This window comes from Podarcis melisellensis, assembly GCF_964234715.1.
Source record: "Podarcis melisellensis genome assembly, chromosome: 11".
In the NCBI taxonomy this organism is placed as follows: domain Eukaryota; kingdom Metazoa; phylum Chordata; class Lepidosauria; order Squamata; family Lacertidae; genus Podarcis; species Podarcis melisellensis.
Window position 1 is genome coordinate 50304002 of NC_138543.1, and position 16499 is coordinate 50320500.

A 16499-nucleotide genomic window follows, 5' to 3' on the forward strand; every position below is an offset into this window, starting at 1 on the left:
GAGAGACATGTAGTCCATGGTGGGGTACCCTTTTCAGTCTGGGGCCTGCATTCTCTCATGAGCTCTCTTTCAGGGGCTGCATCCTGGTAGATGGTGCAGTGCTCCAATCCAGCCAAATAAAAGTTGACAGTTTCTTTGCATGCATGTGTGCATGCCCACACCTCCATATTCTTTCTCGTCAGTCAAGAGGAGCTATCATAGTTCAAGGAAACATTCTAGAAAAGAAAAAGCAATTAAGGAGGGTATGGCCTCCTTTAGGTGATGCTGTCTCAGAAGAATTTCAAGGCCAAATAACAAGGTGCAGAGGACCTAAGATGTCCCAGTCTTGGTGTACTACATAGTCTCTTGTGTCAAGTGGGTCTCTGTCTTGCCACATCTGATAAGTTAATGTTCATTGCCATCCTCTCTTAGGCAGACTCTGTCTTCAGGTTAAGCAGAGACTGGTTTGAGCTAAACAAGAGTTTATTATTATTATTGATTGATTGATTGATTGATTGATTGAATTAATTTATATACCACCCTATACCTGGAGGGTTCAGGGTGGTTCACAGAACCTGCAACCAAAATGCTATGGGAATTTAACTACCTACCGATTTCCCACCTCAGCTGAAGCATAAACAATGCCTGTTAAGGATAGCTAGCACCTGATACTCATTCTGCTAGTTAGTTGGCATTTTAGTCTCTTTAAGGATGCTGTTAAAATTCAAGCTCCGGTCCCTTCTTTATGGTTGAATATGGTCTCCTCTACTTGGGAGTTGATTGGACTTCTTGAACGCTGAGATCCATCCCAACTCTGATTGGGTGGCATATTGTAAGCAGTCTGGTGAGCAGATGGACCATCCTCCATTATAGAGTGGAAGGCCTTTTTCATCCTCTTCGCCAGTCATCAGATAATCAGGGCATGGCTTTATGTTCCATGTCAGCACCAACTTTCAGGTTCCCTATGCTGTTGGGAATACAGTCTTCCATGTTTCAGCTTTCTCTTGGCTTTTATGAGCAGCATAGTGAAAAGAAGAGAGTGCCAAATGAATATTTCAGAAAAACAGTTCGTTTAAAATAGATTGACTGCAAATTATATTTTAATGTTGTTTGGATATGCATTTACTTTTCATGAAAGGTGACAGGATGATGTCAAAGAAGAATGAAGCACAGAAAAGGGGACAGCTTTTGCCTTAATAGCTTCGCAAGCACCAATATCTTGGTAGGGACTCGGCCCGTTCAGTTCTTAGCATTTCTGCCATGGATGCCAACAAGATAACAAGACCAATCTTTCATGGTTCTTTTTCTCAAGCCCATGAAAACTGAACAATCAGTTCATTTCAGTAAAGCAGGCCTGCATGCAACCACCAGGCATTTATTGTGGTCTGCTGGATTCTTGACACACACACCCTACACCATTTATGCAGACCCAGAGCCACAGATCATTTGCTTTGTATGCAGAAAGTCCAAAGTTCAATCTTTGATAGGTCTATGCAAGGTTTGGAGAGACCACTCTCTGAAACCCTGGAGATCTGTTACCAGTAAGTATAGGCAGTACTGAGCCCAATGAGACATGGCTTTGTACGCATTCTCAGACTTCCAGCTGCATTCTTTTCCATCTACCTTATGGGTTGATCTTAAATGAAAAATGAAGCTTCTTATTTACTTTTGTCCGGAAATTATATACTGTGCTGAACAAGAGACATGATGGCACAGCTATAACTAACTTATAAAATGAAAGTTGGGTTGGTGAATTAGAAATACTGAGCGAAGTAGTTCCTGACACAGTGTTTGCGGTAATGTGGTATCTCCCGCTTTCTGTGTCACGTTGGATAAAAGCTCATATTAAAACAAATTTGTCCACACCTGTTGCATATAAATATATTGATAGAGCTTGAGTGGTTATAGATTACACCTAATGATTCTTGTTTTGTAGTTTCTGAGCTAGAAAGTGGTGCAAAGCACTGAAAATAGGTTATTAGATTTATATTTTTAAATCTAGATTTCCAAACAGAGTAAGGTTAAGCATGTTGCTGTAAAGTGATAGACCACTCATAGTCATTCATAGGCTGAAGTATTAGCCCCAGAGTTTTCCTCCAATTTTCATGGGGATGCAGCAAAAAATGTCTTCCTGCAATATTGGATTCATCTTTCTTTTCCTTTTTCTTTCTGAGTGGGTGGGTAGACAGATTTTAATAATTTTTATTTCTTACCTTTAAATATGAGGTGGTTAATGCTTTCTATATTTTATTCTTCAAAGGAGAGAAAAACCTTAGGCCACCTCTTATGCAAAATTGAGAAATGAAAATTCACCCACCTCCCTGAGTGTCCCAGAATGTTTCTTTCACTTTTGAGTGGGGTGCAGAATCGTTCTGTGTAAATGTGATGGGTTGTGAAACAGACATTTGTACTACAGTAGTGTGGTGTAGTGGTTAAGAGCGGTGGGCTCGTAATCTGGTGAACCGGGTTTGATTTCCCGCTCCTCCACATGCAGCTGCTGGGTGACCTTGGGCCAGTCACACTTCTCTGAAGTCTCTCAGCCTCACTAATCTCACAGAGTGTTTGTTGTGGGGGAGGAAGGGAAAGGAGATTATTAGCCACTTTGAGACTCCTTAAGGTAGTGATAAAGTGGGATATCAAATCCAAACACCTCCTCCCCTCCTCCTCCTCCTCCTCCTCCTCCTTCTTCTTCAGCAACAACTATAAACTGAGAGGAGCTGCATAGCACCATCCTGGGTATGTTTTTGCTACAGCACAAGGATACTCTATTGATGGATGCAGATCCACTCTAGTGACCTTAAGACTGAGTTCAAGTGCCCAAGTGCTCTTTTGCGCTTGTCTTTTGGCTTACACCAAAATCTAACACCTTTGCCAAGACATTAGTTTTATGCTTTTCCATGATGGGGAGGGGAAAAACTGCTTCAGTCAAGAGCTCCGGGTGTTATGGGACCTCTTCTCAACCAGCTCCTCCACCATGGAATTGTTGAGCTATTCCATCAACCTAACTTACAGAACAATGGTTGTACACTGTATGCTTGTCTTACTGTTCAGACCCCAGGACACTGTCAGGACCAGTGTAAACCAGGTGTGAATTGGGATGCACGTTCAAATGCAGACACCACCCACTGCTTTCAATAAGGTGTGCGTTTGGGTGTGCATATCCATTCTTAACATGTCTCCCTGGCGAGCTGGCACAGGTGTTTGTACATCCAGACCCTAACAGCTTTTTCCTGGTGCAAAGTACATTTGGAGAGTTACCATTGCAGAGAAGCTGCATTTAGGATAACAGTCCACACCAAGAGAGCTTGCAGTACCCCTGTCAGAAATCATATCTTCTGGATTAATGCAGCAACCCTATTATATGTCAATGTCAAGAGATATAGAGGTACTGATTGATTATGTATCCTAATCTAGAAAATATATTGATTCTGTATCTTGTTTGTGGCTGCACAATGTTTTTCTCGTCTGCATGGCTATCTATAACTTTTTTAAACGCAAACAAACGTTTGCAAATAGCATTTGACAGCAGCGACTCCTGTTGGGGCATTTTGGTTTGTAATAACTGGGGACTTGGCTTTTTAGCAATTTGTATTAATACCAGCTTTTTGGATCAACAAAATGTAGCTTAACAACTGCCTTTGCCTGGCTCAGTGAAAATCCCTAAAGTAGTTACATTGTGTCCAGATGCAAATTTGACAGCACTGCATTAGGAGATTAAAACACCAACACACATTTATTTTTTATTTTATTTTATTATTATTATTTTTTAAAGCTGTTTCTTGTCAGATAACTGTTTATATTTTTAGCTGTTCACTCTTTTTTAATCAATAGCATCCTGTTACCCCCAAAGCCTCATTTCGAATGGACCAGTAAGAATATGCCTACTCCCAGTTAATTCTCTATATAAGGTTTCACACACTGTAACATTGTGTTGTGCAGGAAGGGAACCAACATTTCAATCCACTCTCTTTTACTATTGAAAATAGTGTTCAGACTGCTAGAAATACCAAACTGCTTGACCCAAGCTGGATAAGCAACTGAAGCACCTGCCCAAGGAACTCGCTGTTCTAAGAGATATGTCATTTTCAGAGTAGACCCCTTTATCTTAATGGGCCTACTTGGAGTTTGACTTAGTGGGATGCCACCTATTATTTGAGGGGATAATAAGTCTCTATAGCCTTCCCAGTTGGGTATCTTTCAGATGTTCTGGGACTCCAAATTCTAAGAGCCCCAGCATGGGCAATGACCAAGTATGATGGGAGTTGTAGTCCAAAACATCTGGACTACAACAAGGGCTGAAGAAAGATGCACTGTAGCCTTTGTGAATGTGGGGGGGGGGGACCACATATGCAACTATATGAACCTGTTGGAGTTTCAAAAGCAGCTTGGACTTCAGTGGCCGTCAGAGTTTCTTGCTCACCTCAGAAGGTTAATCTTTCCTTTGTCACTGCTTCTACTGTCCATCTGTCTCTAGTTTCTCTGAACTTCCTGCCTTCCCAACTTGGTGCTGTTATCCTTCTCCTGCTGTTTCCTGAAGGACATGTTTAAAAGTGCAAGAAGTGTGTTAAGGAGCTGGGTGTTGTGTTTAAGATATGATTGCAATTCAAAGAGAGAGTTAGGGGCATGTTAGTGTCTTCTAAAAAGTGTTACAGTTTTGGCTCCTTGACCATTTGGTTCTTTGTATGAGGATGAGATCAATGTGGATAGCTGCTATTGACTAGAAGCAGGATTGATTCAGATTACCTTGAGCATAACTGTGATTACAGAACCTCAGAAAGCACATGGGGAAGTGTCCATGAATTAAATGCTCTTTGCCTTTGTGAAATTAATATGACATGCTACAATCCTAACCCCACGTACCTGTGAGTCAGTCCTGCTGAATTCAACAGGACTTATTTCTGAGTAGGCATGGGTATGATTGCTCTGTTAATAATATAGCTAAGCTAGAATCCTTCTCATTGATGTAGTAGCTTTACAAGGGCAAGGAATGAGTTTACTTTGTCCTAAATGTTGATTACATTTCTATCCCATCTTTTGTCCAAGGAGCTCAAGGCAGAATACAGGGCATTTTCCCACTGCCCCTTTACCCTCAAAACAAGACTTTGGAATAGGTTAGACTGAGAGAAAATGGCTGGCCCAAGATCACCCACTGAGCTCCATAGCTGAGTGGGATTTTGAATCTGGGTCTCCCAAGTCCTAGACTGACCTCTACTAGGGGAAAGTAGAAAAGAAAAGAGAAGTTGATATCTCATTTGGTGCAACCCTACCGCTTAGCAGAAGTGGCTCTGTTTGTCTGAATGCATACTTTCTATTGTGATTCAGGAAAGAAGCATAAATGAAGGCAAGTGGACCCAGTGAGACTGATGCTTGGAATTGAGAACTTGAGTTGAGAGAGGGAGTTTTCCCCAGCTGTTTTCATGTTCGTTCAGAGAACTTACAAGACTTGTGTTTGATTATTTCAGTACCCCAAGCAGAAATTGTGTCGCCCTGATAACACTCTTGTGTCTTTGTCAACATGTAGTCATATAATCCTGACTGGGCCAGCAAGAAAATTGTGGGTTGTGTAGTAAAGCAAGAGAAACATCTGAGTATCATCATCAGGCAAAAAGGGGATTTTTTTATTGGACTGGTATACCCTGTGCAGACATTCATTTTGTATGTGTGGCGGTAAGAACTGCATTAGCCTGATGTACAGGTCCCCACGTGATGTTCACATGTTTGGATAAGGGGATGCATGCAAAGACCCAACTTTCAGGCAGAATCTGGGCACTTTGATCTTGTGGCAAGCAAATTGCACAGATTGGACCTCTCTGTGCATGCTGGGATCTGTGTGTGCAAAATTTTAAGACCCGAGTGTGGCCGCCAGGCAGGAGAAAGTGGAGCTGGCACACTCCACCGCCATACATTCAGGTTGATCATCTCTGTACAGTTAATATTGAGTTGTGTGAATGCATTCTCATAGTCAAGAGTAAGAAACTGCTTTATATACCCAGTGAGATCACTGATCCACTTAACCCAGTAGTGCCTTCCATGAGCAAGGCCTTGTCTCTTGGGTCTCCTCCAGCTCTTTTATCTGAAGATGCAAGGAATCTAACATGAACCTTAAACCTTCAAACCTTGGCCTCTGCTTCTAAGCTCTGGCTTCTCCTTGATTGCAGTAATCAATTATACTACGCACTTCTGACATGAAAGAGCTCTGTTTTTAAAAGAAGTAAAAAGAAGAAGTTGAGAAACTCCATGTATTCTGATTTTAACTACATGGACTTCCATTTATTTGTTTTATTTTAAGGTGTCCTGGTGAAGGAATAAAGCCTTTCTTCCATCTTGATGAAAGCAACACTGACCCAAACACAGTCACTTTTGTATCTGAAAGGTCATTATTTCAAGACCACTCTTCAATACGATCAGTCTGCATTAATTTTTGTTTTCCTATAGGCTTCATCAGTATATGAAATTTCATAATTATCTTGTGCCAGTAATTAAAGCTTATAGTGTTAGTCCGATTTTAGAGGGTTGTTTCAATGGCTGTGAACTGATTAGAGTGAATTTAGTGGCTTAGGAATCCATCAAATCTACTTTCGGGGGTAAACTTTTATTAGAATTAAGCATTAATTGCATATTATACTAATCCACAACTTTGTGGGATTTCCCTACCACCACATGATTTGAAGGTATATCTTAAGACTCTTAAATTTTGAAAGCATAATAGATACGAGTTGTGCATCGGGGTGGTGGGAAAATACTGTGTTGGGTCAGGTTTTTGTTGAGCATTTTTTTAAAAAATAATAATACTGTGGATACTTTTGATATATAATTTATTTGGAGACTGTCTTTCAATGTTACTCCTCCCAAAGCAGGTGAGAATACATCTAAATTGAGTATCTAGATGACTTAAGTTGTAATCTTGTGCCTACTTCCTGGGGGCAAATCCTACTGAACTTACTTCTGAGTAGACATGCACAGGATGCACAGTTAGCAAGCTAAATGTATTCATAAGTGAAATAGTCAGTTTTCAGTGTGTGTGTGCCCTGAGATCTCCCCTTCTGCTTGTAGGCATTACGTTTTTCCTGTGCATAGACCTTACTTGGGTTTCCTGGCCTTATGTATTTATACACAGAGGGTGGTTTAAAGGTTACAAATGTGATCCTGTCAGATTGACAACTAACTGTTCTAATGAGGAAAAAATCCTCAAAGCATGAAATTTGAATGAAATGTGTGATTATAATTCAAGAACTGTTTACCCGAATCTCTGGGGACCTCCCAAATAAATGCAGAGCAGGGAAGTTAGATAAACCCTCTGTTCCCTCTTCCCTCTCTAAAATATACATATGGACCTACACTCTGCGTAGATTCGTAAGGAAGAGTACAAAATAAAACTTTACCATTAGCAAAAGGCGGCTGCTTAGAACTGACATTGCCACCTCTTGCTGTTTATTAATACTGTATGTGTTTTGTTACCACATTGAGTAGTAAGGAAATAGGTGCTTTGAATTATTAAAGTTGATTCTGGAGAATAGCTGTATGCTCAGATGGCATTTGCTTCAGCATATGCAAATTATTTAGTTTCATTTGGGATCAATTCCCAGGGGCCTTCCTTTCCTGTGATGCTCTGAATTTGGCAAGTTTAAGCCAGTCCCAATCTTCTTTCTCTCTCTCTCTCTCTCTCTCTCTCTCTCTCTCTCTCTCTCTCTCTCTCTCCCCCCCCCCCAACCCTCTTAACCTCTCTCCCCATTTTTGGCTTAGATTGTACAGTGCAAAAGAAAATTAAGAAGCGGAATCCACCCACTAGTGTATTGTGCAATGAACATGCTTTATTTTTCCAACACCATGGACAAAAAAAATTATATGAATACAGGAAAAACAGGAGTTTTCGTTGGTGTTTATACATTGGTGGGTAGGGGAGGGTTTTCCTCCACCTTAACAAAAGAAATTGATGAGGTGTTTTGTTGTTGTTGTTGTTGTTGTTGTTAGAAAACAGTTTTCACCTGTCCAATACATTAAAACATTAGCAGCAAGCTTCATTTCATTCCAAATATTTTCCGGGCCAATCTCCTGTAATGATAGCAGCAAGCAATTTTCAAGTTCAGCATTCAGAAGCAGTTGCATTTGGGGAGGGCGGAGAACAACACCCCCCCCTCCAATACCCAAACACACACTCACACACACACCGTCCGCCTCTACCATACCGAAACCCCCCCCCCCCCAAATGAAAAGAGCAAGTGCTCTGTCGAGGGGGGGTCTATAGTAGCCTGTCAATTGATTTCCCTTTAAGCATTAAATGCCAGCTCTGAAGCTGAATTACGTTCTGTGCCTCTAACCTATTTCCTGCTTTCAAAAGAAAGCCCAGTGACTTTGCGGTGGGGGGGGGGGGCGGTGGGGGGAGAGAGAGAGAGAAGAGAAAAAATTAAAAAGAGGCTAGGGCTTGAAGCAATCTTCCTGTGTTTCATTCTCAACCCTCGTTTTGTAGGTTGTTGACCAGGCAGTCAGAAAACACTGCTCCTCTCTCCTTTTGAGCGAGGTCAGAGACGGGGGGCTGCTGGGTGGGTTTTTTTTTTTTTTTATCCACCCCCCTTCTTTTTCTCTCTGAGTCGAGTTCTCAGGCAGCTGCGTACAATGCTGGGAGCCAGCCAGCAGCAGAGACAGATGGTAGAGTTATTAGATGTGCATCATACGATTCCCTTCCTGCCACTCGCTTTTTAATCAAATTAAAACAAAAAAGAAAGAGAGGGAGAGAGAGAGAGCGAGGGGGGAGTCAATTAACTGCATTTGTATTCTCTTCAATAATGGACCCTATTCCACTTTTACCCTAAGGCAGTTGAGTGGAAATTTTAGGGGAGAAAAGAGTGTGGCTGCAACTTGGGGTTTTTTGTTTTGCTTTTTGGTGGGGAGATTTTTTTTTCTAAAAAAATAAATTTTTATTTTATTTTTCTTTCCAAAATCTCTTTTAAGAATCACCGTTATTGTTGTTGGTTTTTTTTGGGGGGGGGGGGGAATCCAAGTGAAAAAGTTGAAGCTATCTGTTCTTGCATGCACTAGGAATTGCGGCTAAATCGGGACTGGGAAGGCTTCCAGATTTGCTGTGGAAAGTTAACTGTCTGACAGAAGAGTCCTAGCCACCTCCTCTCCCCCCCCCTCCCCGCACCACCCCACCCCTAACGTCAGGAATGGTTTCTCCCTGCTTTGCATATTCACCATGCTTGGCCTGGCCATATGGGAAAATGCGACTGAAGGAATTGTTGTGAAAAAAGGGACAGCGAGTTTGAAATAAAAAGTTGTTAAGAGTGGTACTGGAGAGGGGGAAAAAAAAAAGAATACGAGACCATGTATTGCGCATACACAATCCCTGGCATGGGAGGAAACTCTTTGATGTACTACTATAATGGCAAAGCGGTAAGCTAGCTCTGTAATTAAAGGTGTAATTTTGACAAGTTTTATTGTCGTAGGAATGAGAGTCATTTGCTGCATTTATTGCTTTGAAAGTTGTTCTGGGCTACTTCAGCCTTCCTTATTCCGTAAGCTATTTAATTCTTGCTAATGTTATATATACTATCGAGCGTAGGGGGGTTGGTGGGGGCTTTATAATCAGAAAGAGAAAGCTGGTCTTTTCGTTTGTTTTGTTTGTTTTGTTTATTTTTTATTTTGTTTTAAAAAAGCAAAAACTGACTTCAAAATAGATTGCAATGCTTTTTACTGCCTGAAACTTTTTAAAGTCATAAAGTTGGTCATTTTTGAGCCTGTCGTTCTTTCACTTATCTGGATGGTCAGTACGGAACAAGGGCATTATTGATGCAAGCAGGGAGAAATCAGTTTTCTGTGCAGATAAGTTGTTAGTGCATTTCTCTCTTGTCTGAGACGAGATGTTTCAGCTTCCCGAGTCGGAGTCTGCAGCTGAGTTCATTTTACCTAGCAGCCACTGACAGAGAACGCTAGACGCTGAGCATTTGATGAATTCAGTGAGAAACAGTAATAAAATAATGCAAAATAACAAAAAAGACCAATTATTGCAAGCATCACTTTACATTGTTTGGAATGTTTCCCTGCATCTCTCTCTCTTTCTTTCTTTCTTTCTTTCTTTCTTTCTTTCTTTCTTTCTTTCTTTCTCTCTCTCTTCTCTCTTTCTCTCTCTCTCTTCAGAAACACTTTATTTAAGGAAGGGGGGGATAGTGTCTGGTATTTTACGGATAACCTCAGCAGAAGGTTTATACTTGCCATCTGGAAGTCTGCTGAATTTATTTTTTGATTTTTTTATTCCTGGCTAGGTCCTGGGAAGGAAAAAAAGAGATTTAAAAATAAAAAATAATAATCTTTTAATGGGCTGCTGAGGTAAAGAGATGTGTTGCTGGAAAAAAAACACAGGAAAATAAAATGTGGAAGTTCTGGAAAGAAGGCAGCCTGCATTCACTCAACTTTTCAGCATTTCGTCTGATACCAGTCATGGGGAGAGCAGTTAGGCCAAAAGGGAACTATTAGAGCTTGAACCAAGGCCTTTTTCAAAGGTACGGGACAGCGCAAACTAATTATGCCATCCATATGAGCGTGTGCTATACAAGCACACACGTATAATATATAGAGATTACATTATTTCGTATGAGAAACCCATCCCTATGAATGAACATCTGTTGGAATAACTCAGTTCCACCCTCAGTTAGAACACTTACTAGCAAGATATGTTGTCTTCGTCAGGTATTTAGCAATGTTTTAAAATAATATTCTGGATTAATGCAGTTTGTTAAGAAAGAGGAGAGTTTAAGTAAACACGGAGAAATACATCTTTATATATTAGGGGGTGTGTGTCTATATCTATAGCTATATTTATATCTCATTTGAAGCCATATATATTGCATTTGATATATTGATCTATTGCATTTGAAGCCAGTACCTGCATTTGGAGCATGTGGGGGGTTTGCTAATAAATGCAAACGTTAAAATTAGAAAAATCATAAAGTGTCCAGCATTTACATATCACAACTGCAGGGTTTTCTGTAGAAGAAAATACTTTTTGTTTTTCATGGGGGTAGTTTTGATAGGGTGAGTGACTGAGGTCATCAATGAAATGAAGTGGCTGTCCTTTTATCACTGAGGGCCTGAAGTTACAAAACTTTCATTAAAAGTAAAATAGATTAAACATGCATCGCACATGCTAAGGTGGCCACGCACAGTACAATTGCATCCATGTGGTTTGTAGACGTTTAGAAGGGAAATTCTGGACATGAGATCATACTGCTGGTAATACCCCCCCTTCCTCTACTCCCCCCATTTAGTAAATATTTTCAGTTGGAGTTGATTTTTTGACAGGGGAGGGAGAGTCTGGAAAGGAGGATGTTACTCATAAAAATCAAGAGCACTGTCAGAGGAAATGTATTTATAGGAACCATTAAATGGCATTTATTAAAAACAAATCTGTTGGTATGTGTTCAACAAAAAGAAACCAGGAAATGTCACACTGCACATGAAGCTTTTTGTGGGGTGAAACAATAAACACTGGTGGTATCAGCAGAGGGCATTTTTTTAAAAACACCCCATTCCTTGATTCAGCTCTATAATAAGGAATCAGTCCTCATGGTAAAGTTACAGGGTCTTTGTGGAAGAGGCCAGAATCTTGGCATTTGACGGGAGAGGGGGAGAAATTGTGTTTCTGTCTTTTTGCGGGGCTACCTTTTTATGTGGCCAGCATCGTACTAGCTCGGATTGTACATAATGCAGGTCTTGATTGGGTGCCAGGCATCTTCCAGAGATTGTGTTTGCCCTGCGTGAATTGTTTAGAATGCCTGTTTGGGGGGAAGACGGATGCTAGATTTCGTTTCGGGTGTTGCACCTCTTTCTCCACTTAGTCGGAGGAAAGTACAGGCTACAATAAGTTGCATGACTTTTTTTGTCTTTAAACAAGATATAGTTTGGAATTCCTCCTCCTCCTCCTCATCTCTCTCTCTCTTTCTCTCTCTCCCCCCACCTCCCTTGACAAGTCAATTACTTGTTTAAATTCAGTTTGAACTTTCTGAACTGAAAGCAGCTAGGTGGAAGCAGGTCTTCCCTGGGAATAAACAATAGGATGGGGAATGTAAAATCATTCCAGATCTCCTCTGTATGTAAGTTAGCAGTATGGGAAGAAGAATGTGGTGAGGAATAAACTCTCTATCTCTCTCTTCAAAATGTAAATCCATCTGACCGATGAGTACTCAGAGTTGCTCTTTTCGTAATGAATGCGTTATGGTGTTTGAAGAAACCATACACTTCTTTTCCCCCATTCACCTGTTGTCCGTGTCATCCCTTCTCTCTGAAGTAGCAGGATAGGTTCCTTTTCCCCTATTAAAAGCCATATATTTCTTCAATTTTTTTAGATGATAAAAAAATAAGCACCGCTTTTAGAGGAAATGCTTCAAACACACATCATATGGTCGGTTGCAGCATACGTTTCACTATAACTAATAATATCCAGTGCTTAAATTTATCGTGCTTTGTTGTTGTTTTTTAAATTAATTATTATCCATATTTATTTTAATAATGCATGCTTTGGGTTCTGTAACACATTGCGCACAATAACTATGTTGCCAGAGCATCTGCTCCTTTAATGTTTTGCTTCTTGAGACTCTTAAGATATTTGTGATAGCATGTATGGTCTGAAATTGTGTAGTGTCACTTTTTTAATCTGATGTTTAGCATTGCTAATTGCACATGACTGAGATTTTAGCAAGCAGTTGTTTGATCAAATGCCATACTTGGAAGAACACGGAGACAGCAAAGATGACATTATTGCAAATGAAATTGAAAACAAAAGTGGCAAAACTTTCACTTAATAGTACTTTAAGCTCCCATCATTGGCTCCCGCCCGCATGCGCATGTGTTAAATCATATAGCGAACCCTATAATTATCATAATTGCTCTTTTTTTGTACGTTATACCAACAAGCGTCAAGCCATCTCACCAACTAGTTGTTTTGAAATAGTTATTTGTCAAGTTATCAAATCACAAAAAGTAAATGCTAATGAGTTTTAATGTTTGTATTATGTCTGCTATTCTTATTATGGACCTTTTCAACTCCTTAAAGTTCTTAAGACAGAGATGAATAGTTCATAGTGTTGTTCCTGCTAATAGTCTAGGCCAAATAGTGTGATAACTCCTTATATGAACTCTAGTAAATGAAGAGTAAAAACTCTTATGATGAATATCATGATAGTGTTGTCCCTTTTCCTGTAAAATTGCATTTTTAAAACAAAAAACAACACCTGCCAATAGATACCCTTCATTTAATCTAGGGTTTTTTGTATTTTAAAAAAAGCAAACTATAATCCATTCTTCATATTTTTAACTGGCATGAACATGAAGAAAATGCAGTGTTAGTGTTTGAATTTTGGAAATACTGAAGGTCAGAAATAAAGGAGCATATTCAAACGATGTTAAGCAGAAAGAAATTCTATTGAAATCTTTGGAGCCTATACCCAAATGGTGCATGTGAGTTAGAAACATGTATGCTGTGATAGTTATCTCAGTCTCATAAGCAATACTACAGTTGCAACTTTTTTGCAAATAGTATAATAAATAGATACTTTAATTATATGGGTTTTTTTAAAAAATAGGTCTGCATTTTCTACATTATATTTACAGAATAAAATAGCTAGTAGGATATATAGGTATACATTGGTTATCTTTCTAAATTGTTGGAGAATTCCAAAATCATTGCTCATCTTGGATCTAAAATGAATAGTTTTCAAAACCGCCCATATGATAACATGAAAAGAAAAAGGTTGGGAAAGATGAGTATGTACTAATTTTAATGTGTCTCCGTTTGCCTATTCCTGACCCTTTTCAAAACAAAACAGCTTAGCAGGAGTTTATGGAAATAACAATGGTGGAAATCCTTTCTAAAATAAATTAATTGCTTTTAAACCTTTACTTTTACAATGGTATCTAGTGTTGCCTCTTTATGGTGCAAAAATATATGTGGCCGTTATTCTGTTTATTTGCTGAACTGACATTATAGATACTGTACGTTTAAAGACGGAACCCTGATTAAATCATCATTTTCGAATGCAGCTTTATGTTGGCTCAGAGCCCTCACATATGTTTGTAGCATATCGTACGCTGACCACCTCCCTGTAATAAGCATGAATTTCAGCATGGTTGCAGAAATAAAGCTCTCCTTCAGTTTCTTTGCAAATAAAATTATACGTGGTGGCTGTTTCACTTAATGGTGAATGGATGAGGTAGCTCTGAGAAATTAATACATCTCGCTTTTAAAGAAAAATACTGCATTCTCAACATCTTGGGCTGAGTGCATATTTTGGTTTGGGGAGGGAGCGGGGAGGTTAATTTAAAAAATGCTTATTGCCAGTACAGTCTTTAAATACCTTTCCAAGTGATCTACAGGAAATTGTGCAGAAGAGCTGTTTGTTTCCTGTTCGAGAATATGTCTGGTTCATGTTATACTCAGTTTACTGTAAAATTGCCGTAGTATGTCAAGGACCTAGGATTTAGAGATATTGCACCAAGCTGTGTTTAGAAAGAGCGAAAGATAGACAAGAGCTGTCTAAATTCATAGGCATATTGTCATCTTCATTCACTAATAGGATTTTTCCCGTTGTTGTTGTTTTTTTTTAAAAAAAAGGCATTTGGAAAAGGCAACTGCTGTCCGTTTCTTGCAGCCACCACACCGTCTATGGGACTCTTGTCACATATGGAAAACAGTGTGAGATGCTGCCAGCCTGATCCACAACCCAATGAAGTTTCTCAGTCCTCGAGCTGAAATTATTTACTGCCACTGCAGTCAATTTTGGGGTGGGGATAAATTGGCTTCAGCCGTCGTAATTCAGCTTAACTGGATTGTGGATCCGCTTCACTTTTGTCTGGGCAGTTGTCTGTCGGTCCAGGTTTGCTTTTGACGTGCTTCCTGTGCTTATACACGTGGCAGATGTCTGTCTCCAAAGACATCTTGGGGTAGAGGATGGAGGGGGAAATATATTCCCTAAAAATCCAGAGGATTGACTTCACGTTGTGGTGAACACACAACATTTCCTCAGTTGAATACGCCATATTTTTGTTTCGCCAAATTTGCATCTGACAGAATTTGCTCAGGAAAACAATAAGGTTCCCATTTTTTTTGCCACTGGAGTAACCTAGAAACTCTGCTGTGTGCTTATGAAGTGAAATCCTTAAAGCATTTGTGCGCCCTAAAGTATATGGTTGCTAGCGTGTCAAAAGGGCAACTTTATCATCCTTCACTTAACTAGAACCGTCTTATATCCACCCCTCTCCCTGGACAGTTTCACAGACAAAAGTAGAGTTGCATGTTGACTGCATGTGTAAAGTTGTGTTGTTGTTTTTGTTGTTGCTGGCGGTTGTCTTGTTGGAATTACCAGTGTAGTTGCCATCGTAGGAACCTTTTGCAAATACGCAGTCATGCCACTAGTCCCTGTAAAACTCCTACTATTTAAGATTTTATCAATTTATAGTATCATATCAACTAATTGTGATGATGATTCTGTGGGCGTTCCTCTTTTATAATGTGGAGTTCTTCACGTGTGCTTTTAATGCTCGTGTACATAGGCATGTGTGGTATATTCCCCCCCTTTTTGTTTTATTAGTGTGATGTCCCGAAAGATTAATAAAAAAAAATTAAATAGAGGAAATGTACTACACCTGCACCGTTTTTAATAGGTGCCTAAGCCAAGAGCGCAGCTGCTATAAATATCCCAGCGTACAAAACCTGGTTTTTGCAAGAGAAGGTGTGTTTCGGCATTGAACGAAGCTCAAGCCAAAGAAGGCTAGTCTGAAGCCTGGCAAATGAAAAAGCAGGGTTGCGATGTGTCTCTGCTCAGACACCCCTGAAATATGTAGTCTTTGCTTGCCGTCCTCAGGGGACCCAGAGCTGAGCTTTCATAGAGACCAAATTACACTCGTCCAGTGAGAAGGCAGTGTTGAAGTAATTGGTGGGGCAGCGAGGAGAATGTTAGATTCCAGCTGCTTCTATTGTAGCTGACCTGCAAAATGCAAAGAGGATGTTAACAATCCAGGCTAACATTTGACTTGGCTTTTTCACCTCTGTAGGCGATTCACTGAGAATTATAGACTAACAAACCTTGAGCACTAGTAATACTGCAGATTATAATGGGAGAGTCTATAATATTAACGTTTTCTTTTCTCTCTCCTCTTTTTTTGGCATTTAAAAAAGAAACATTTTGCACTTGCTAGCTAAACTCCCTGTAATTACACTCGGGTAGTTTTTATAGCTGATCCTTATTATTACTAAGTTATTTTATTTGACTGCTGTGGTTCAGATTCCCATTCCTTTATGGTCAATTACAGTACCCTTCCTCTTTAATAAAAGATTTATTTCACTTATTTCCCTGCCCTTAAGAACAACTGAACGTCAAATGTCTGCTGATTGTCCCTAAATAGTCTCTGTTTTAAAGGGAGCAAGAAAGAATTGCTCAATGGCTTTTTAAAAAAAAATGAAAGGAGGGTTGGAGGGGGGAGATGGAATCCACATTGATACTGCCTGAATATTTAAGCCCAGCCAGTTAAAG

At 39.8% G+C, this 16499-nt stretch overlaps 1 protein-coding gene across 18 annotated transcripts in view; it reads left to right on the plus strand.

Annotated features, from left to right (window-relative positions):
• Window positions 1-16499, plus strand: part of TCF4 (transcription factor 4) — a 335303-nt gene that overhangs the window by 224804 nt on the left and 94000 nt on the right. For 2 of the 18 annotated variants that reach the window (XM_081929724.1, XM_081929726.1), the window contains exon 1: window positions 9177-9369. The exons of 15 other annotated variants lie outside the window; for them this stretch is intronic. In XM_081929724.1, the coding sequence (XP_081785850.1) occupies window positions 9301-9369 (69 nt within the window). In that variant the 5' untranslated portion in view covers window positions 9177-9300. Of the gene's footprint in view, window positions 1-9176; window positions 9370-16499 lie in introns of those variants that run through there. One more of the 18 variants, XM_081929725.1, reaches the window with a different exon arrangement.